The following is a 22,508-nucleotide window of genomic DNA, read 5'->3' as shown; positions in this document are numbered from 1 at the left end:
GGAGTACAGATGTTGTTAATTATGTAGTCTTATAATGCTGCTTATTATGTACTCATGTACTGTCTCTTAAATGTCTTTAGCCTGTTTCTTTAGGTGTAAAATGGAGATAATACCTGCCTCACCTGTATATAGAAATGTTGATGGGAGGAGCTAAAGAAATAATGGGTATGAAAATATTTTACCGCCCACAGAGCAATAAGCCCTTGGAGTATTATTACTGCAGGTGTGGAAGTGAGTGGAACCGGAAATGCCTGAAGTTAGGCAAGGTTGAGCCAGATGGTGACAGCCTCAGGGCCTTTGCACTGGGTCCCTCTGCCTAGTCTGCTGTGTCTGTCACATCCTGGTCATAACTCTAAGGTTAACCTCCATTCAGGCCCCAGAATCTAAACCTGTTCCTGCTGTTTCTTCACCAACCACCTCATCTGGTTTTACTTTCTTCAGAGTTCCCATCAATTGAAATGGTCTGGTTAGCGTCTTTGTGTATCTCCCTCTGCTAAAACCGTGCAGTTGTGGTGAGGCAGAGACTGTGCTATCTTTGTATCCTCAGAGCCTAGGTCAGTAGTGCCTGGTACATAGGAGGAGTTCAGGATTTATTATTATTTTTTAAGGGGAGGGGGATGGGAGAGTGCTAGCATGAGTAGGGTGGGAGGGCCAGAGGGAGAGGGAGAGAATCTTCAGCAGATTCCACACTCAGCATGGAGTCTGATGTGGGGCTTGAGCTCACGACCCTGAGGTCATGACCTGAGCTGAAATCAAGAGTTGGACGCTTAATCAACTGAGCCACACAGGCGCTCCAATCTCATGGAATTTTTTGGTTAACTTTTCCTTAAGACTCTTTCTATAACAGTTTTAGGTTCACAGTAAAAATGAGAGGGCCTCATGGGGTTTTTAATATTATAACTGTGATATGTATTACATAGGAGTTCATGGTGCTATGCGGTTGCATAACAGGGTGCCCCAAGGATTTAACATAGGTTGCATGAGCGAATAGAAGGGCCTTAAAGTCCACAGACTCAATGGGCCTAGGTGCCCAGAAGCCCTGGGAGGACTGTAAAGAACAGAAGGTAGTATTGGGTGATGGGTATTAAGGAGGGCACGTGTTGTAATGAGCGTTGGGTGTTACACGCAACTAATGAATCATTGAACGCTACATCAAAAACTAATGGTGAACTGTATGGTGGCTAACTTAACATAAAAAAAAAGAATAGAAGGTAGTAGCTCTGACTTCATCTCTTTACCAATATGTTCGTGATTTCTTTGGTTATCGAGAAATAAATTTAATTGAATCCACAGTAGTAACTTAATTGAAAATTCATTCCATCAAGTCTGGATCTGACTTCACAATATAATCCCTTACAACAAAATAAAGAACAAGAATCAGAATTCATATTATTTTTTTTAGTGTATGTAACAGGCCATGAAATTATACAATGTTTCCAATTTGGCAGTCTGGTGCATTCAATCTCTTGAAAGATAATCTAGTTCCTTAAACTACACGTGATATGAATTAGAGTTGGACTTTGTGAATTGAATGCAATTAGCCCACCCCTCCCCATGCCAGACTGATTTGTTTTTAAATTGGCTTTTATTTTTTTCTCCTCTGCTGGCTGGCACCAATTCCATTTTCCCTCCTTTCTTGTGAATTGTTCCTATGTCTTCAAGAGGCTGATGAATATGGCTAGACTGTGGGGGGCTTCCTGAAGGTATGTGAGGCAAATGGAGAGAGGTGTGCTGAGGGGCCCAAGTCAATTGCATGTCAATTACCTGCCCATAAATCCAGGTGTCAGGTGTGTATCTCCCCTGAGGTTTAGAGCTAGTGACTCACCCCCTTTCCGGAGGGGCTGGGGCTGCCCTGGTTGTCTCTTTTCCTGCACAGGTGGACTGATGAATCACTGGTTCTTTTGCAGGGTAACCTGTCTGTGTGCCCAGTTTGAGGCTGTCCTGCAGCATGGCCTGAAGAGGAGCCGGGGATTAGCGCTAACGGCGGCCGCGATCAAACAGGCAGCAGGCTTCGCCAGCAAAACCGAAACAGGTACTGCTTGGCCTGATGCAGCGCAGAAGATGTAGTCTTTTCTAAAAACTTTTTATTTATTTTTTAATAGCGGGCAAGGCAGGCATTGTGTGGGACTGGGATGGGGGCAGCCTGATGGTGCAGAAATCCACATATGAGGATGTCTTACCTGTAGTCAGTAATGGTGTTGTTCTTTGCAGAATCCTCAGAGCCACATGTTGCAATCTCTGGGGGCTCAGGGCCCTGCAGCCAAGGGACTTAAGTCACCAGGTGCCGTGGCAATTGCTGGGAGATGGATGATGTGTTTTAGTTTTGTGCATGGGGATAGCATGACATTTCGTAATTAAATCTGTCTTCAACACCAGCAACAGAAACAACAGAATCAGTAGGTCTCTGAGCTTACAGCTCTGCTACCATGCATTTTAATCCTGTCCAAGTAGTGTGCCGTGCTCCTCTGTGTCTGGATGACAGAGATAATGCTAACAATCACTACTAACACGCAGGAGCACTTTGCACAAGGCTGGAACTTCGTTAGTCTTTCATATAAATTAACTCATTCAGTTTTCATGACAGCCTTGTGAGTAGTAGGGACCTTTATTTTCTCCACTGTACAGATGAGGAAACTGTTTCAAGTGATTTGCTTTGGATCTGGACCTAAAAGTGTATCATGTTGTATAAAAAACATTCTATGTCCTTCTTCCCCAACATTTTTATTTTTTGGAGAGAGTGAGGGTGTGAGCAGGGGGGTGGGGTTGGGGGGAGAAGGGCAGAGAGAGAGGGAGAAAGAATCTCAAGCAGGCTCCATGCCCAGCGCAGAGCCCGACGTGGGGCTCCATCTCATGACCCTGAGATCATAACCTGAGCCAAAACCGAGAGTCGGATGCGTAACTGACTGAGCCCCCTAGGCGCCCCTCTTCCCCAGCATTTTAAAGAGCAGCTTCTTTCAGACCCTGCTTGTGGCTGCCTCGAATTCCCGAATCTCATTACTGTGATGACCTTCGTGTCCCTGCTGGTGCCCCTCTTTCCCAGCTGACTGTCCGCCCTCGCTGTGTCTGGTGGAGGTGTCTGTTGGGAATTCTCTGCCAAACATGCCCTTTGCCTCCCCCGCTCCCTCGTGTTGTGCATCTCCCTTCCTTTTGCTCTTAGCCCTTCAACGAATCTTCACTTGCTGTCGTTCATCTCACCAGTTGTCCATTTTCGTAAGTGAATGGGGTTCCCGTTGAGGTCAGGGGACAGCTGCAAGAGGGATTCCTGTCACTTTTTGATTTTTCTTCTGTGCTCCTGGGTCCCTTCCTTAAAAGTCAGGGACATAGAGGGCCGGGTCAAAGAGGAGCCGCCTTGCAGGGCCTCAGTCCCCGTGGAAACCACTGCCTACTGCCTCGGTCACCTGGGCTGTCGGCCTCTGTGGTCTCGGCGGTGTCTCCTGGCCTCTGCATGGGGGTGGCTCAGTGCTGTGGGCTGGTTGATGGGCTGCTCGAGGATGTAACTTTGCCCAGAGTCCTCCTTGATGTGATGGGCCCTCGTATTTCTTCCTGTTTCCATATTCCCTGGCTCTGCAGCAGCTACCTGAGAGAAACGTGTGTGGAGTAGACCACTAGGCTCTGGGTTGGCTTCCATGCTGTGAGGGCAGCTGCTGACATGGCAGAGGCAGCCTTGGCTTTGGAGTCAGGCCGTGAGTGTCAGTCTGGAATGACTCTGGGGAAGCGCCCCTCTGAACCTTAGTTGTTTTCACCTGTGAGGGCCATCTTCTCGTCTGCCTGGGGGGTTGTCCGGAGGATTCAGTGAGAATCAGCTGCTTTGGTTCATAGAACCTAATAAACATTTAACCAGTTACCCTCCTCTCCCTAACACCCTTCATTTTTATTTATTTATTTATTTTTAAAAGACTTTATTTGTCAGAGAGAGAGTGTGTGCACAAGCAGGGGGAGCGGCAGGCAGAGGGAGAAGCAGACACTCTGCCCAGCAGGGAACCCGACTCGGGACTCGATCCCAGGACCCTGGGATCATGACCTGAGCCAAAGGCAGGCGCTTAACCGACTGAACCACCCAGGTTCTCCCCCAACACCCTTTAAACTTGTAACCATTTCCTCCCTCTCATCCTCACTTGGACTCTGAGCCTTGGCCATGCAGAATGGCTCTTTCTGTTCCCATCTGGACTAGAATTCTTGTCTTTTTGTCACTTGGGCCTGGTAATCCAAGGAGCACCAGCACGTTTGTGAGGCACCGCCTGAGTTCCCATTCTTGCCCCTTCACTGGCTCTTAGCTCGATTTCTGCACCTGCATCCTGAAGAGAAACTGACCTGCACGCAGTCTCTGCTTTGTTTTCTGCTGTGGAGGAGGTTCTGGGCGGTCTCCTTGCTAATATGAAGCAGGGGGAAGCCAGACCAGTTTAGCTCTCCAGGGGCTGCTGAGGGCTCTGTCAATCTTGCCTGCGGTGCAGTTAACCAATCATTGGTGCCGGATGGTCCGTGGCTAATTAAAATCTCTTTCCCACTGTTGATGTTTGAATAAAAACCTCACATGGGGAGGGGCACATGTGGGTTTTCAACGGCTAGGAGTCGGGAAAGATCGGATCTTTGGCTGCTTGGTTGCTCTCGAAGCCATCGGAATGACCGTGGCAGGCAGAGTGGAGAAAATGAAATCTAAAGAGGAGGCCTGCATGGAAATGAGCATCCCTGTGCTTCCTCGTCCTGCTGGCTGCTGGCCTGGGCCCTTTCTGTGGCTTAGCACTTGATACCAGGCCCTAGAGTCGGGCGACTGGGTTGAAATACCCTCCGGGTATTATGCTGAGCGAAATAAGTCAATCAGAGAAAGACATGTATCATATGACCTCACTGATATGAGGAATTCTTAATCTCAGGAAACAAACTGAGGGTTGCTGGAGTGGGGGTGGGTGGGAGGGATGGGGTGGCTGGGTGATAGACATTGGGGAGGGTATGTGCTATGGTGAGTGCTGTGAATTGTGCAAGACAGTTGAATCACAAACCTGTACCTCTGAAACAAATAATATAATATGTTAAGAAAAAAAAAGATAGCAGGAGGGGAAGAATGAAGGGGGGGATTTGGAGGGGGAGACGAACCATGAGAGACGATGGACTCTGAGAAACAAACTGAGGGTTCTAGAGGGGAGGGGGGTGGTAGGATGGGTTAGCCTGGTGATGGGTATTAAAGAGGGCACGTTCTGCATGGAGCACTGGGTGTTATGCACAAACAATGAATCATGGAACACTACATCAAAAACTAATGATGTAATGTATGGTGATTAACATAACAATAAAAAATTAAAAAAAAAAACACCCTCCGGGACATCCCCTCTCTGAGCTTCCGTTTCCTCAGGTGTAAAATAAGGCCACGCACAGGACCGGCCTCACAGTGTTGTGCTGGGGGCTCCAGGAGGAAGCACCTGCAGAGCCCAGGCCTCAGTACAGAGCTCCTGGAGCTGGTGCTTGATAACATGGCAGCAACTGGGGTGCGTGGGTAGCTCAGTCGGGTAAGCGTCTGCCTTTGGCTCAGGTCATGATCCCAGGGTCCTGGGATCGAGCCCCACGTTTGGCTCCCTGCTCAGCGGGGAGTCTGCTCCCTCTCCCTCTGCCCCTCTTCTGCTCATGCTCTCTCTCTCTCAAATAAATAAATAAAATCTTAAAACAAACATGGCAGCGACTGTCCACGCTGGGTGACGATGTGCTTATTGTTTGGATGATGCCACTGAGGCCCAAATAAGTTGTTCAAGTTCCCATAGCTAGTAAACGGCAGAGCTGAGGATTCCAGCCCAGGTCAGACTGATGTCAAATTCCTGGCTCTTCTCCGCGCCCCCCTCCTCCGGCAGTGGCCCGATGCCCATTGCTGCTGCTCTGTAGACCACTCTTGCTCAATTAGCTGAATTGGAAGGGACAGGAGACAGTAAGTAATGGTGAATTAATCTACAGGGCTGTTGCAGTAGCTCTGTTTACAGATGGGAAGTATTACCTTTTGAAGACAGAAGAGCTGAATTTAAAGTAATGACTGAGCAGAATGAGAGTGTTGAAAATCACGCTACAGTAGATAATACTGAGTCCGCGGGGCAGGACTGCAGTTGGTCATTGGGGGTTAGGGTGCACGCAGGGCTAAGTCTGGAAACTGGTAACCCTTGTATGGTGTGCTTAAAAAAATGTTCTTAAAAAGTCATCCACATTTATAAATTATGATATTTCATGTTGAAATATGGATTTTTAGCTTTGGTTCACCTTGAGGCTCTGTGGCTCTGGGCCCACTTTCACTGCTGTGGTTGGAGCCCACGCCCCCTGCCATCTGTAGGGGGGCCCAGTGCTCTGGTTCTCCACACTCTGCTCTTCTCCCTCTTGCCCTTGACAGTTGAGACGCGTGGTGTTGTCATTTATTGTCCCGCTGTTGTTATTCATGTTGTTCGTGTCTGAACTTTAGCAGTTTTCACGCATAAACACCTCTCAGATGATAAGCCTTTGAAGTCAGTTTCCAGAGTGTGGAAATCGTTGTCATTTTTGTCCAGTTTTATAGTTGCTTTCTGGGGAGAGGATTTGTTAGCTTCCTACTTGGCTATAGCCAGAAGTCCCTTGTTTTTGTTTTGTTTTGTTTTGTTTTTGTTTTTGTCTTGATTTTGAATCCATCCTTGTCTTTGGCACGTGCTTGGTAGTTTCTACCGAGTGTTATGTATGAAGAGTTGGGTGAAACTTGTGATGATTTATCTTTCTTCAGAGGGGAGTCACTCTTGCTGCTCAGGCAAGTAGGATAGAGGAAGTTCAATTTACTCCCATCAAGGATTGAGCATGTCATGCCTGGGCTTTGGCATTTGCAAGGGCTGATGTATTTCTGCTTTTGCCTTCTTGCTAGGACATAGTTACTTGGGGTTTCCAACGTGTATTCATTTCCTAGAGCTGCCATAACAAATTTGCACACCCTGGATGGCTTAAAACAACAGGGATAAATTTATTCTCTCACATTTCTAGAGGCCAGGAGTCCAAAATCTAGGTGTTGGCAGAGCTGACTCCTTCTGGAGGCTCTGAGGGAGAATGCATTCCCAGCTTCCGGTGGTTGTCAGCCGTCCTTGGCGCCCCTTGCTTATGGCGGCTTCACTCCAGTCTGGGCCTCTGTCTTCCCACAGCCTCTTCCCTCTGGGCCTCTGACTCTGTGTCCTCTCTTCAGAAGAACAACAGCCTTACTGGATTTCGGCCCACCCTGCTCCAGTATTACCTCAACTTAACTAATTACATCTGCAAAGAGCTTTTTCAAATAAAGTCACATTCTGTGGTTTCAGAGCGACATGAATTTTCGGGGGACGCTGTTCAATCCAGTGCATCCTGGATCCCTGACCTGTTGACCAGTTTCTGTGCTCCTCCACTGGTTCTGAGCTTCAATTTTTTCCCTTTCAGGCTTCATGGGAATTCTGAAAGCCCTGCTTAACTTCTCCTCAGAGAAACTCTGTAGCTGGAAGAAGCCCCAAGGGCCAAGTAAGGCTCTGAATATAGGGCTCCTGTCTGTGGACTTGCCTTCTCTTGGGGGTCTGGGTTCTTTGTTCCTTGCCTTTGTAGTGCTCCCAAGTCCTCGGTTTTGTTTTAATAACTGTTTGAATAACTGCCTAGCTTTTTCGGTTGTTTTTGTGGGAGAGGTGGTCTGATCTGGATTCATCCTCCAAAGCTGAGCATGGCCCCTGGAAGGCGCCCAGTGCCCGCCTTTTCCTCTTGCTGCATGGCCGCCTGTGCGTGGCTTGTCCATAAATCAGGTGCCCGGTGTTCCTTCTGTGAGAAACTGTAGCCTGGGAAAGGGAGCTTGCAGGCAGATTTCTTCCACTTCTGTGAGGTTTTTAGCCAGGGCCTGCATCCATCCCCCATTCCCAGGTTGGCTTGTTTGTCTGTTTGTTTTGTTTTGTTTTGTCTGTCTTTGTTTTTGGCTTAGAAGTCAGGTTTTGTTTGTTTGTTGGTTTGTGTGTTTTTTGACTTGGGGAGTTTTGACCCAAACATCCTTGAGTTATGAAATGTTGGTAGCGCGGACGTGATTACAAATAGGCCACCAGCTCAGGTTTGTCCTGTCAAGCACTGTTGCGGGTGTGGGTGTCCGTCCCCAGCTGAGATCCCCTTGAATAGATGGTGCCAACAGGTGGGGTATGCAGGACTCAGAGAGGCTTGGGATGAGGTTATCCAGTATGTCTCCTTTGGGATTCAAGCCCCAAAGGCGAGAGTTGGCTGTGTCCGGGGGAGCTGTTTCCTCTTCCTTGGACGAGTGGCTGGATTTATCTATACACATGATTGATTTGGTGGCAGTGAGAGATGGGAGTCTGCATTTCCAGAATCTGGTCCTGCAGTTTGTGTAACTTTCTCTTCTAGTTATGCAAGTTTGCGTGAATAATTACAGCAGGAGTTGGTTATTCCTTACCCAGCAGCTCTGTCCCTTCTTTCTTGCTAATAGAATTGATTTTGTTCAGATGGTGGGTCGCCAGGAGCTTCAGGCCTGAAGCTAGCTCCAGGGGGAGTGAGTCTAGAGCAGATCAGGCCAGCCATAATAATTATCAGCCTGCCAGTAGCTGTTTTCAGAATAGACACTAGACGAAATTCTGACCGAAGGGAAGGAAGAAGTCCGTGGAGGGCCTTCTGAGAAAATGTCTTGTTATTTGAATGGAGACATAAGAGAAGACTTATTTTATGGTGTTGGGTTGTTGGTGAAACGTTTGGAGCTGTGGCGATGATCTTGTGACTATGAAGGGGGACAAGTCTGAGGACAAAAGCCAGTACACCAAGGATGGCAGCTCAGAAAGATGGAAAGTACCTCGGTAGTGTCACCGAGCTTCTGAATTAAGCACGTCTAGAGCTGCCCTACCTCTGGACCGAATGTTGTGTGGGACAGTAAATTTCCTAATGTTGGAAGCCATCTTGAGTTGGATATCTGTTTACAGGCCTCCAGAAACAACCTAACTTACACAATAAGAAAAGCAAGACAACTTTAATAGAAGTCAAGGCCTGTGCTTCAGAAATGAGAGGAAAGTCACGACTAGCCTGTTAATCTTGGAGACGACACCTGCACGTTTTCCATTCCTTTTTGATAATCTGGCTGACCGCAGGCCTGGCTTCCTTGTTTGCTGATGACTTACACCGAGCAGCTCCCGTGAGCCAGGGGATTTGTTAGATCCTCTGTTCATTGTTCCATTTTATCTCTGAAATGACTGTGCGTAGTGAATGAGGGTGTCCTCGTTTTACAGATGAAGAAAATAAAGCTCAAAGAAATGAAATCATTTTCTTAATGCTCCAGACCTAATAATTGTGGCAGAGCTGGGGTTTTGACTTAGGTCTGCATGGTTGTGACTCAGAGGCTCCGACTTTTTTATTCACGATGGCATGTTTCCAGAAAGAGGGCTCTCTGAAAGACCTGTTCCCTGCCCTCCCAGTTTGAATTCACGAGTAAGTGAAGCAGCAGTTATTTTAAGTTATGAGCACTTAGAGCAGAGGTCAGCAAACTGTGTCCCTATTTTTATAAATAAAGGTTTATTGGAACACAGCCACACGGGTTCATCTGTTTACTATGCATGGCGGCTTTTAGGCAGTTGTGACTGAGACCATTTATCTTGTAAAGTCTGAAGCATCTAATATTTGGCCCTTTAGAGAAGAAGTTTGCTAATCCCTGTTTTTGAGAACAAAGGACAGGGGATTCCACTTTACCTTATCACACCATATTCACTTGTCTGTTGTCTGCATACCTCACTGGATGGTAAGCTTTGGGACTGCAGGGCACCATGTCTGTTTTACTTCCTCTTGACTTTCCAGCTCCTAGCATAGCGTCTGGAAGTACATCAGTATTTCAGTAAAAATATATTCATATTTCATGATTTCAATTGGCACAGTATTGTATTGCATGATTCCCGAGGTACCTTATATCAGGATTGCTGCAGAGTGCTACAAAGGAAGTGATTAAGTTTGGAGGAAAAGAGCCAAGATTGATTTTTAAATTTACTAAAAATGAATTAAAAGTGACTGAGAGCTGCATAGGCTTGGCTTGGAATTGGAGGGTTTTACTGATGTTGGATGCCCAAAGCAGTCAATACAGAATGCAGTGTGGAAAAACGAATTATTTTCATTCTGCTGGAGAGAGGAGAAAGAACCACTGCGGTTAGCGCCTGTCTTTGTTTGGGCTGCCGTAACAAAATACCACAGACTTAAGGAGCTTATAAACAGCACGTTCTGCATGGAGCACTGGGTGTTATACGCAAATAATGAATCATGGGAATACTACATCAAAAACTAATGATGTAATGTATGGTGATTAACATAATAATAAAAAAATAAAAGCATGGAAATATGAAAAGTAAAAAAAAAACAACAAAAAAACCCCCCCAAAAACCCAGCAGCAGTTTATTACGTTTCTGGAGGCTGGGAAGTCCAAGATCAAGGCACCAATGTGGTTGAGTGAGGACCCTTTTCCTGTTCCATAGCCAGGGCCTTCTCACTGTGTCCTCACATGGTGGAAGGAGCAAGGGATCCCTCTGGAGCCGCTTTCATAAGGACATAATCCAATTCCACGAAGATTCCACCTTCATGACCTAAGGGTCCTCCGACAGGCCCCACCTCCTAACACCATCATCTTTAGGGGTTAGGATTTTAAGATAGGAATTTTGGAGGGACACGTTCAGACCGTAGCAGTGCCATTTCATGACCAAACCTGGTGACTTGATGTTCTTGTTAATGACTAATGGATCATCATGAGGTGAATTGTTGGCAGTCCATTACAAGGTCATAGGCTTGGTTCAGAACGTACCAGAGACACACCTGCTGTTAATTGAGCTGTCTGTCCTGTAAAATTTAAGTCTATCTTCCTTGTCTGTTCAGCAGCCCTTGGCACCAAGGACCCTCTGACGTTGAAACACTGTTTCCCCCCTCTTCCGGTGGCCACAACCTCCTGGCATACTTGCTGTTTCTTTGTTCATTCTTTTTATGTATCATTTCTACACCCTCAGATATTAACTACCATTCATCTTCAGATTCTTTTGTTGCCTCTCACTTCTGTGCATACACCTACCGTCTGAATTCCTAAGTGAAAATTGCTCTCCATGTGTCGATTACTTGCAGTTCTACCTGCAGCCCACATCACTCCCTGGGGCCCTTCCTCTTATGTGTCTCTATCTGGATGTACCGCAGACTCGTCACAGTTCCAAGACTGAATCCTCCTCACCAGCCCTGTTTACTCCTGTGATCCTTGCTTAGCGAATGGCTCTGCCCTTCATCCGGCTTTCCTGGACAGCCCTCGGGCTTCCTCGCAGCCTCCTTGTCCTTCCCCTCTGCCCTGTTTTGTCCTTCTGCCTTCCATCTCCATCCTCCCCAATCCACTCTGCACATCATGCCAGTCTGGGGCGGGGGTTCTTCAGTGACCAGCCTGTTCCTGCCCCCTCCTTAAAGCTCTGTCATGGTTCTCTTTGGAGTTGGACAGGGGACACACTCCTTGACACGGCTTCCGTGGTCTGTCCCCTACCAGCTTTGTCTGTCTCTGCTCTTCCTCTAAACCCTGCCCCACACCCAGGGGTAACAGGCAACTGGCAGGTAAGACATTGCAATGCTTATGTCCAGTTGATAAATAAATCATGACCCGGGTCCTCTGAGTTCCCCTCCTGCCACACCCCCTGCCTGGGGAACCCCTGGGACCTCTTCATAAGTCAGCAACTAAAGCGTTAATGCTAGACATGCTGGGGGAGAAGGTCTTTAGTACCCCTGTCTTTTCATTGCTCAGGGAGCAGTTTAGGTGGTTAAATCCTAAATGTTGGACAGCGTGCCTGGTTTCTACAGTCCTGAAGCTGTCAAGTCTGGAAGTGTTCTTTGTTCTTACCCTTCCGCTGCCCTCCTTCCTCCCCAACCCTCGTTCAGACACTAACTACTCAAACTTCTTTTCTCTCTTTAAAATTGTGGCAAAGTATACATAATGTAAAAATGACCATTTTAACCACTTTAAGGGTACACATTGGACGACCATCCCCACCATCCATCTCCCTGTGTTGAAAGTCCATCCACATTAAACACTGCCTCCTCATTCTCCCTCCCCTCAGCCCCTGGCACCTGGGCCATTCTACTTTCAGTCTCTATGGTTTGCCTTGTTTAAGTACTTCACATAAGTCAGGCTTACTTATACTCCACATACCTAAGGCTTATTTCCTTTGCCATAATGTCTTCAAGCTTCACGCATTTGTAGTACATCAGAATTTCTTTCATTTTTAAGACTGAATGGTATTTCATTGTGTGTACACACACCCACACACGGCTTTATTTCCTCGTCTGTGGATGGACACCTGGGTTGCGTTCATTTATTGACTGCTATAATCTGCCATGAACACAGGCGTAGAAATATCGAATCCCTTCTTTCAGTTCTTTTGGATAAGTACCCAGAAGTGGAATTGCTGGATCAGATGGTAATTCTATGTTTCACTTTCTGTAGCGGCTGCACCATTGTACGTCCCCACCAGCAGCGCACGAGGGTTCCAAGTTCTCCACATCCTCGCCAACACTTGTTGTTATCATATATTTATTTTTTGATACTAGCCATTCAATTGTGAAGTGGTATCTCATTGTGGTTTTGATCTCTTCTCTCTTGAAATTTCAGATTTCCCCCCCAAAAGTCATTCATGAGCTCCTCACCCAGTTCAGCTGGCCTGTGTTCCTTCTCTAGGTGTCTCCTTTCTACCCCCCAACCCCCCAGCCCTCACTAGTCCTGAGTCCTCTCATCAAATGGATTTATGGCACTTCCTGCTTTCTTGACTGTCTCTCTTGATGGGGTCATGGTCAAGGACTGGGTTTATTCTCGCTCTTCCTTGTAGCTCCAGCGTATTGCAAGGTGCCTGGCCACCAAAAAGGACATTCAGAATAATCACTCCAGGACCCAGACTTGAGGACATGCTGCTCCTTGTCCCAGGAAGCCAGACCCCACCCTCTGCTGTCTGTTCATCTTCTTTACAGTCAGCTGAAAGCAGGTGGTATTAATACACACCCAACTGTAAAATTAGAGAAACTGACTTCCTTGATCCTCATTGGGGATTTTTGAAAACGGTTGATTGCATTTAACTCAAAGCAGAATTTATATTTTGCTTCATTGGGTCACTTTGGGTAACCATTTCATTTCTGTAGAAAAGTATTTTTGGAGGAAGCTTCATGTGCCAGGAGAAGCCTGGGCCCATCCTTTTGCTTGAGAGGGGAAGTCCACTCCCCCACCCTCCCATCCTTGTATGGCTTTCAGTTCCCTCTTTGTGTTTCTCTGTCATATTCATGAACTTGCAAATCAGCTAGTTCTGGTACTAGAGACCTTGGAAGGATGTCGGTGGAAGATTCAAAGAAAAGACTGAGCTCTATACAGGGGTGGTAATAAGAATTTTTAACAGCTGGTTGGGAACTGCTGGCCTTAGGGAGAGGGTCAGAGCCAGAGTGCTATCCCCCTTGGGCTAGGTGTTAATCTGTGAGTTCCTAGATTATGGGGATGTCCGCAGGGTTCTGGGGAAGGTCCTTGACAGCTGGGGTGGCCGAGGGCTTGGACCAGTGGCTACTTACTAAGGGGCAGCAAACTGTCCCAGCATTTTAGGATCTCATATAGCCAGACTGTTGCCTCTTGGCCAAGGATGACTTCTGGCTGTTTTAAAGGTGTTTGATCCTAAGATCTAGTAAATTAAAACTAGTAAATTTGGCCTCAGAGTTGTCAGTTTTTAGTCCATAATTATCTGGCCTGTTGGATTCGTGGGTCCTTTGCTTAGTTCCTGTCAGCCTGAAAATGAGTCTTCAGCAGAGGATGGGGTACATCCCTAAGAGGAAACAAGACACAAGCTTCTGAAGTCCTTTGTTTGGCACTAGAGAAGGTTCCCACTTTATAGTAAAGGAGGCACTGTAGACTCTTGTAGACCACTGGTGAATGCCAAGTGTGCTATGCTGAATTGTTAGAGCTCAGGACTCCAACTTCAGGTGCCCACAGGGGCCAGGCAGATGACAGAAATGAGCGAGGCAGGCCCGCTAAAGGCACCTGGGTTGGTGGAGACTGTGAGTCACCTGGCTGCTGCAGGGCAGGCTGGGAAGCGTCTAGGGGTTCAGGAAGAAGAGAGATTTCGATGAGCAGTGGGGTGGGGGTTCACTCTTCTGCATAGAGTGGTCAGAGACCGTCTTTATGGGCCTTTTGAATAGAGACCTCAGGGAAGGAGGGAAGTAGCCGTACTCTTACCTGGGGAAGGAATCCTGTGCTATTCAGCAAGTGGAAAAGCTTAGAGTCACTTGCCTCTGCTCTCAAATTTATTCTCTGCCCTTGCCTGCAGACTGTTTCCCAGGCTCCCTTGCCCACTGTCTTCCTGCTTGGCCAGAGGAAGGTGGGAGGAGGAGGGAGGCTGGAGCATTTCCTCCCAGCTCCAGGGGGCATGTCTAGCAGTGCTGTGCTTCCTCTGTGGTCTGTGGACGTCCCACGTGGCCTGCAGGTGAGGCCACGGTCTTCTTGTTTCACTGTTCTCCTTGGTGCCCCTGCCACAGGCTGGCTGTTGCCTGGTGAGTCTGTATTTAGGAGTGGAATTGCTGGATCTTATGCTAATTCTGTGTTTACCTTTTTGAGGAACCACCGAACTATTGTCAACAGTGACCGTACCGTTTTACAGTGATACTTTTTTTTTTTTTTGAGTAGAGATGGAATTGCCTTTATTTCTCTGCAACTGAAATTAACTCTGCTATTAAATCCCCTTTCAGTTAGTTTTTACACTCTTAACATTACCTCTTCCTCTGTTCCTCTGGCATCAGGGATGGATTGGCTTTCTGACATTGGTAATCTCTGGGTGGCCTCATTATGTCCTGTTGGGCTTTGTAGCTCGGCCAGAGTCTTTGTAACAGATGCCCTGTGTTCAGTTCCTTCAATGCTCTCCTGGTGTGGTTTCTGTTCATGGCTGGGCAGGCGCTCACGTGGAGCATGCTTGGCGTGTTGGAGGAGCATCAAGGAGATCAGCGAGGCTGGAGCAGGGCGAGTGAGGCGGAGAGTGGCAGGGGTGCAAGGCCAGAGGTGGAGGAGGAACCAGGCCACGGATCGGCAGTGAGTGGCACTTTATCCTCCTTGGCTGCTTTTGTTTTCCTGATCTCCACCTACCTCCACCAAGATAATTGGCACCTGTTCTGTGGAATCAGCAGAGATGTTTTGTTTTTAGATTTAAATAGACTGGAGCCTTCAAAAGTCATCCAGTATCTCAGATTATTGTGCATTTATTCATTCTTTAAAAATCTACCAAGTTCTGGGGCACCTGGGTGCCTCAGTCGTTAAGCATCTGCCTTCGGCTCAGGTCATGATCCCAGGGTCCTGGGATCGAGCCCCACACTGGGCTCCCTGCTCTGCGGGAAGCCTGCTTCTCCCTCTCCCACTCCCCCTGCTTGTGTTCCTTCTCTCGATGTGTCTCTCTCTGTCAAATAAATAAAATCTTTATTAAAAAAAATCTACGAAGTTCTGAATTATAAAATTTTTTTAAAGATTTTATTTATTTGACAGATACAGCGAGAGAGGGAACACAAGCAGGGGGAGAGGGAGAGGGAGAAGCAGACTCCCCGCTGAGCAGGGAGCCTGACGTGGGGCTCGATCCCAGACCCTGGGATCATGACCTGAGCCGAAGGCAGACGCTTAACCGACTGAGCCACCCAGGTGCCCCTGAATTATAAACTTTAAAATGGTGGATTTTATGTTAAGTGAAATTTGCCACAATTAAAAAATTAAACCTGGAAGGGGCTAAGTTACCTTTAATTGGCAAGTTTAAGTTTTTTTCTAACTGAAAGGGAATTTAATAGCAGAGTTAATTTTAATTGCAGAGAAATAAAGGCAATCCTACCTCAAAAAAAAAAAGTATCGATGTAAAATGGCATAACTACCATTGACAGGAGTTTGGTGGTTCCTCAAAAAGGTAAACCTAGAATTACTGTCTGATCCAGCAATTCCACTCCTAAATACAGACCTAAAAGAACTGAAAGCAGGGACTCAAACACACTTGTATGTGAATGTTCCTAGAAGCATTATTCACAAGAGCCAAAAGATGGAAAAACCCAAATGTCTATTGACAGATGAATGGATGAACAAAATGTGGTATATACACACAGTAGGATATTATTCAGCCATAGAAAGAAATGAAGTACTGATAAATACTAGGACATGGATGATCCTTGAAAACATTCTGCTAAGTGAAAGTGGCCAGATAAAAAGGTCCCATATTGTACGATTCGACTTATATGAAATATCTAGAATAGTCAAATTCACAGAGACAGAAAATGGAATAGAGGCCCCTGGGGGCTGGGGAGAAGGGGAGAATGGGGGAGTTATCGTTTCCTGGGTATGGAGTTTCTGTTTGGGATGATGGAAAAGTTCTAGAAATGGGTGGTGGTGATGGTTGCACAACATTATGAATGTAATTAATGCTACTGAATTATGCACTGAAAAATGGTTAGAGTGGTAAATTTTATTATGTATATTTTACCACAATTTTTAGAAAGCAAAAAAAAAAAAGTGTCAAGTTTACAGACTTTTTACAAGTCTTTATTAAACCACACTTCCTGTCTTCTGGTTTCAGGAGGCAGTCCTGTGGCTGGTTGGGAGAAGGCCGGGTGACGAAGCTACAGCCCCTTCTTGGGAACTCTGCTTTGCTGATCCATTTGTGTCTTGTAGTCAGGCTCGTCCAGATTAGGATGTGACTGGGATTTGGGGGGCACTTGTGCTCCCCTAAGTCTGAGGCTGGAATAAGGGAGCACTTGATGGCCATTTGTTCCTGGAATCGTTGATAGCATGGATGGGTGATTCTGTTAGTTTTTTACTTAAAATCCATTCCCCGTTTCTTCTTTGGCATAACAGAACCTTGATTTTGCTCGGGGCCCTGGGATGTCCTCTAAGTAATAGATCATGAGTGATTAAGCCAATCTTGACATTTTATATCTCTCTTCCTCTTGGTTTTCTGGGATTACTTACCCTTGCCTGAAAAAAAAGGGGTGATAGAGCTGGTTTTATCTTGTCCTCTTTCTTCTTGATTGTGGCTGTGATACCCAGGGTGGTGGCAGTCCTCTGGGACAGGGGGGTGAAAGTCAAGAGGTTGGGGATTCTGCCCGTGACAGTGGCTTTGAACCAGCTGTCTACCTCCAGACTAAGTCTGTGAGAAAAAGAAGCCTTTCTTTGTTCACAAGAAGCCTAGCTCCTTGTAGTTGGGTTTTCTGTTTCTCGTTGAGCAATGCTATCTTGTTTTTCTTTCTTTCTGAGGGATGCATTTGCCACTTGGATGCACGGAGGCACTGCTCAGCGCCCGGAGTGTTGCCCCTCCTCTGTAACTGTCAGATGGCCGAGGAATGCGCCCTGTCACTCTGCATCAGTCTTCTGGTCGCAGGTGACAGCAAGTCACTTAGACTTCAGCAAACAAAGGGCACTTACTAACTTAAGTAACTAAGAAAACTGGAGGGCGAACTGGATTTAGGGGCTCCGCATCCCCCACATCGGTCTGTCTCAGCCCTGCTTCTGTCTGGGTGGGTGTCTTTCCCAGGTGGACATACTCTACAGGAAAGGGAGGAAAAGGGCCGAGTGGCTCCAGATTTATGTGATTATCAGAGCTCCTACTTCTAGGACAGTGGACGGCAAACTTCCTCCTTAAGGGATCAGATAGTAAGTATTTTGGGCTCTGTGGGCCATGGGTATCTGTAGCAACTTCCCAGTGATGACTCTAACAGGAAACCAGCCACAGGCAGTCTGTGTACAAAGGGGCACGACTCTTCCAATAAAACTTCACTTACAAAGACAAGTCATGGGCCAAGCTTGGCCCTTAGACCATTGTTTGCTGACTTCAGTTCTTGAGGGAGCCAAGGTCTCTCCTCTAGTGGCTCAGATAGAAGTTGTGGGGAGAGCCCTGTGGTCCAGGGCTGGGACTAGGGTGAGAGCAGCGAGGCCTTCACTGCAGCCACAGAATTTACAGGAGCACCAAAAAACTCAGCAATCGGGAGACCTAACATTTTCATGCAATATTTTTAAAAAGTCAAATTAATACAGAAAAAAAATCATGACGCTCAAAATAACAAATAGGGTCGGGAGGGAGGGTGGGGTGAGTGAGGCCAATTGCGGCGCTCGGCCAGGTGATTGCCCAGTCCGGCTTACCTGTCCAGCGCTGCGGGAGGAGAGGTTTGTGGTGCTGAAGGTAGCTTCCCAGGGACCCGGATGGGAGTGCCTCCTCAGGGGTTTTGTCTTCCAGAGTATCTAGGCATCTCTTATAGCCCAGCGAGCCTGTTAGGAACTTTGCCAGAGGGCCTGTGGTGTTAGCCCCCCTCTGTTAATAAGTACCCCCGGAGGTGGTTTGCATCAACAGCCCCTTCCAGGCTCTTGTTCATGTGCGCAAATGGCGTTCAGGCGTCTGGAGAACCAGAAGCCCTCACCCATTTCTGGAATGAGCCTCTGGTTTCATAGCAGCAAGAGATCAGTGTATTGCCCCAAATTAAATTACAGACGCTGCAAGCGTTAAGTGGCAGGTGAGCTGCACTTGAGAAAGACCACATTAATGCTGGCAGTGGAAGTGGACCCCTGCTGGGGTAATTCTCACCCTCGCTGCATCACTTTGGCAGGCTGGGGAAGGATCCTGTAGCACTAAGCAATTTGCAAAATTGAAAGGTGAAAACACACGTTAAGTGTTTCATATGCGTTCAAGGTCAGAGGGAGGTCACAGCAGTTCTCCAGAAAGACCAGATGCAGGTGAGAGTCACCTGATTTGAGTCATGCCAGAGATACAGATGGTTGTTTGGCATGTTTTGAAACAAGTTATTGGCCTGCCGGCCCCGGATATTGCTCTCACCATTCCCCTCGTCCTGGTTTCTGAGAAAAGCACTGAGTGGAAGAAAGGCCGTTACACATTTGTGTGGTCTGGGCTGATCTCCTGGGTTTGGGAAGGGGATTTGTGTGGCATTTAGGGATTGAGACAGAAGGGAGTCCTGAGTGAGCTGCTGTGTTGGTTTTTCCAGTCATTCCTGAGCTGTTTATTTAAACTGATCCCAGAGGTCGGCTTGATCCACAGATACGTGTATGTATGCATTTAGTTGCTGTTAACAGGAAAAGGAGAAGAGGAAACAACACAGTTGCTCTGGTTTGAGAAGGTTGTCATTAGGCAGATGGCGGTTGGTCATCATGGCCTGGCCATCGTGCTCAGGCTCTCCTTCCCTTTTCTTCAGTCACCCCAGGATCTCTGGGTGCTTCTGTACTTTGGGGCTTTTGATGGGAGAGGAATCGGAAGTGTAGCATGACCGAGTGAGCCGCCAGGGTCATTCTCTTGATTGATCTCTTCACCGTCGTCCAGCCTGCTAGACTGGAAGCTTCGTTAGGGATGAACCCTTGTTGTCTACCTGGTAGCCCACAGTTTTGCCCAGTCCGTGGCTTCCATTAAGAATGCAGTCCATGCTAACTGAGCTGAACTGAATTATTCGAGTGAATTTGCTAACCCGGTGTCCAGTTTATGGAGATGTGTGTGTTTACATTCTTTAGAAGGGAGCTTGAAAGATCCTGTCTCTCAGAGGGCTCTGTGAGCCTTTTGAGCTCCTGGCTTAGAATCCCCATCTGGCAGCAAAGACTCAGCAGTGTCTCCCTTGGGATATTAAGCAGTTGTGAACATGATCCTCTTGAAGAGGGTAGAGCCGTCTGTCACCACACAAGGCTGCCTGAGTTAGTGCTTTGCAGTCAGGCAGCTCCGAGGTCCCATTCTGTCCTATAGCTTACTAACTGCGTACCACTGGGCCAAGTTACTGCCTTGGCCAGGCCTCTGCCCTCGTCTTTGATATGGAGATGACCTTGGTGCTTATGAGGACTGAGGTCAGATGTCAAGTCTTGAGTGCAGTGGCGGGTACTTTGCTAGTGCTTTGCACACAGCAGCGCTTGCTGGTGTTGCTGGTTATTGGCAGCATGGAACAGGTTTGATGAGCATACGTGAAGACAGTGGGTCACAAAATGAGGTTTATACTAGAATGAAAATTATGAAAACAATCTCTGCGTGTGGATGAAAAAGGTGGGATGTGAGGAGATCCAATAACTACCTTGTGGATAAAAAAAACTTTTTAAGCTTTCCCTTAAAGCCTTAAATCTGTTTCTATTCTCAGACATATGGAAATCCTTTCTAAGGAGCTAGAAATGAGGACAGTTATGGACAAGGAGGTTCAAAGCAGTATGTAGGGAAGATTGGCAATATATCATGTTCCCAGAGGTAGAGAAATGGTTAAAATATGTTTCATTGGGAAGCCATAAAAAAATCATGTTTTCAAAGATCTTTATTTTTTTAAAAAATTTGAAAAAGATTTTATTTATTTGAGATAGAGCAAGAGAGAGAGAGCATGAGTGGGGGAAGGGGGTGGGGTGGGGGAGGGCAGAGGGAGAAGCAGACTCCCCGCTGAGCAGGGGTCCTGACTCGAGACTCGATCCCAGGACTCTGGGATCATGACCAGAGCTGAAGGCAGACGCTGAACTGACTGAGCCACCCAGGCGCCCCCACGTTTTCAAAGATCTTTAAACATTACAGCAAAATGTTCATGATCTAGACAAGTAAAGAAACCCAGATGCGAAGTTATACTCTTCAGTGTCTTCCTTTTCTGTGCTGAGGAAGTAACTCTTATGATCCTGAAAAATGCCTAGGGACTGTCACTCTAAAACGATGCATGTCCCAGGCTGAGTGCCATCGTGCCCGTCCCTCTCTCTGCAGAGCCCGTGTTCTGGTTCTACGTGAAGGAGGTCCTCAGCAAGCACGAGCTGCCACGCTTCTACTCCCTGCGCCACATCGCCTCGGACGTGGGCCGCGGCCGGGCCTGGCTGCGCTGTGCCCTCAACGAACACTCCCTGGAGCGCTACCTGCACATGCTCCTGGCCGACCGCAGCAGGCTCAGGTACCGGGGATGGCCTTCCGGGGGGAGGCGTAGCCGGCTGGCTAGAATCGCAGCATCTGACTGCCTGGGTTTGTGTCCCAGTCTCCTTGTCGAGGGCACGCGGGTTCCCCTTTTATAGTCCCCGTGTATTCAGCTGTGCTTGGGGCACAGATGGTTAGAGAATAAGTGAGAGAATGAATGCTTGTAAAGGGCTCAGTATGGCACCTGCATACAGCAAGTACTCCGTAAATGCTTATTTAGGTGTGGGATGTGGAGAGAGCTTTTGTCCCAGGGTACAGCCTGCTCTTCACTTGGTGAAATTTTAATTTGGGCTCCTTTCAGATCTAGAATTTCTTTCTCAGTAGAAATTGGGTGTTTAGTGCTCAGTTTCGTGTTTGTCTTGGGTTCCTTACAATTCCTTCTGTTTTTTTGAGGTTAATCAATCCCAAACTGACTAAAAGGAATAGAGAAGCTTTGTGCTGGGAAGGGAAGTCAATTGTTATTTAAAAAGAAAAAAACCTATTTTATGATGTTTCCTTTTTTTTTCTTGATCGTAAACATACAGCTCACTCTATCAGTTAGTATAGGTCAGTTTATGCTGCTATAACAAACAGCATAAAACCCTCCATGGCTCAAGACAGCCACGTTTACTTCTTCTCCCGGACACGTGTCTATCATGGATGAGTCGGGGTTCCCTGTCTCAGGGTCCCAGGCTGACAGAGGCTCCCATGATTGCCAAGGTAGGAAAAGGGGATGTGGTTGAACTGAGCACTGGCTTTTGAAGCTTCTGCCCAGAGAGATACTTCACTTCCACCCGCATTTCGTTGGCCAGCGAGTCACGTGGCCACAGCCTAGCTCAGCAAGGTGGGGGCGTGTGGCTGTCGCATAGCCATGGGAGGAGGGCACTGCATACGCGTCAACCGTAGTACTGTCAGCCACATTCCTTTCAGAAACATGTGACAGTGCTGTCATTGTCCTATACTCATGATGTTAACAATGACTCTGTGTTGGTGGCTATTACTTACGTCTGAGAACGGTGGACTAGATGTGTTGCTTTGTGTCACCTCATGGTGCACAGGGACCGTGATCAATCCTGTGCGGGTTCCTTGAGTAGCTTCCACATTAGCAGTGCCCAGCTCCTAAACAGTGAGGGTTTAATTTCAGTGAATTAATCTTATTTAATTCAGTAAGCTGGCATTTCATTCGTGCCATGATGCGTTCCCATGATTTTATATGCTGCCATGCGTTCCCTGGCTTGTCTCCTCTTCTGTTTTTTCGTGCTGCTCGTGGTCACCTGTCTACCAGCAATTTGTTAGGGGTTCTGGATTGTGCACGAAGGCTCTGACAAATACTCTTGAAGTTCTCCCATTGATGGTGCCTGTGGGGCCGAGTCCGGCTGTGTGCTCAGACTGTGGGACTGAAATGGAAGGCGTGGGGGCCAGGACTACTGTGCTCACTGCACCCGTGTGCCACTTAGGTCTGAGCCCTGAGGCTGTGGACGCCTGGGTGCACCCCCCGAGCATTAGATAGTTTTAGTTGAGAAGAATATACTCCTGTTTCTTACAGTGAGTTTTTTTCTTCTTCTTCTTTTTTAAAGATTTTATTTATTTATTTGACAGAGAGAGAGAGAGGGAGGGAGGGGGAGAGAGAGCACAAGCAGGGGA

The 22,508-nt window shown here is 47.3% G+C and overlaps 1 protein-coding gene across 2 annotated transcripts in view; it reads left to right on the top strand.

Annotated features, from left to right (window-relative positions):
* Positions 1–22,508, top strand: part of SNX29 (sorting nexin 29) — a 505,967-nt gene that overhangs the window by 41,290 nt on the left and 442,169 nt on the right. For both annotated transcript variants that reach the window (XR_013448903.1, XM_078074795.1), the window contains exons 4-5: positions 1,908–2,032; positions 20,685–20,865. Coding sequence is in view for 1 of the 2 variants with exons in the window: in XM_078074795.1 (XP_077930921.1) it covers positions 1,908–2,032; positions 20,685–20,865 (306 nt within the window). In the remaining variant the exon portion in view is untranslated. The remainder of the gene's footprint in view (positions 1–1,907; positions 2,033–20,684; positions 20,866–22,508) is intronic.

The sequence above is a fragment of the Halichoerus grypus genome, chromosome 6 (assembly GCF_964656455.1).
Source record: "Halichoerus grypus chromosome 6, mHalGry1.hap1.1, whole genome shotgun sequence".
NCBI lineage: Eukaryota > Metazoa > Chordata > Mammalia > Carnivora > Phocidae > Halichoerus > Halichoerus grypus.
Note: the sequence above shows the minus strand (reverse complement) of the source record. Positions and strands in the feature narration are given on the sequence as shown.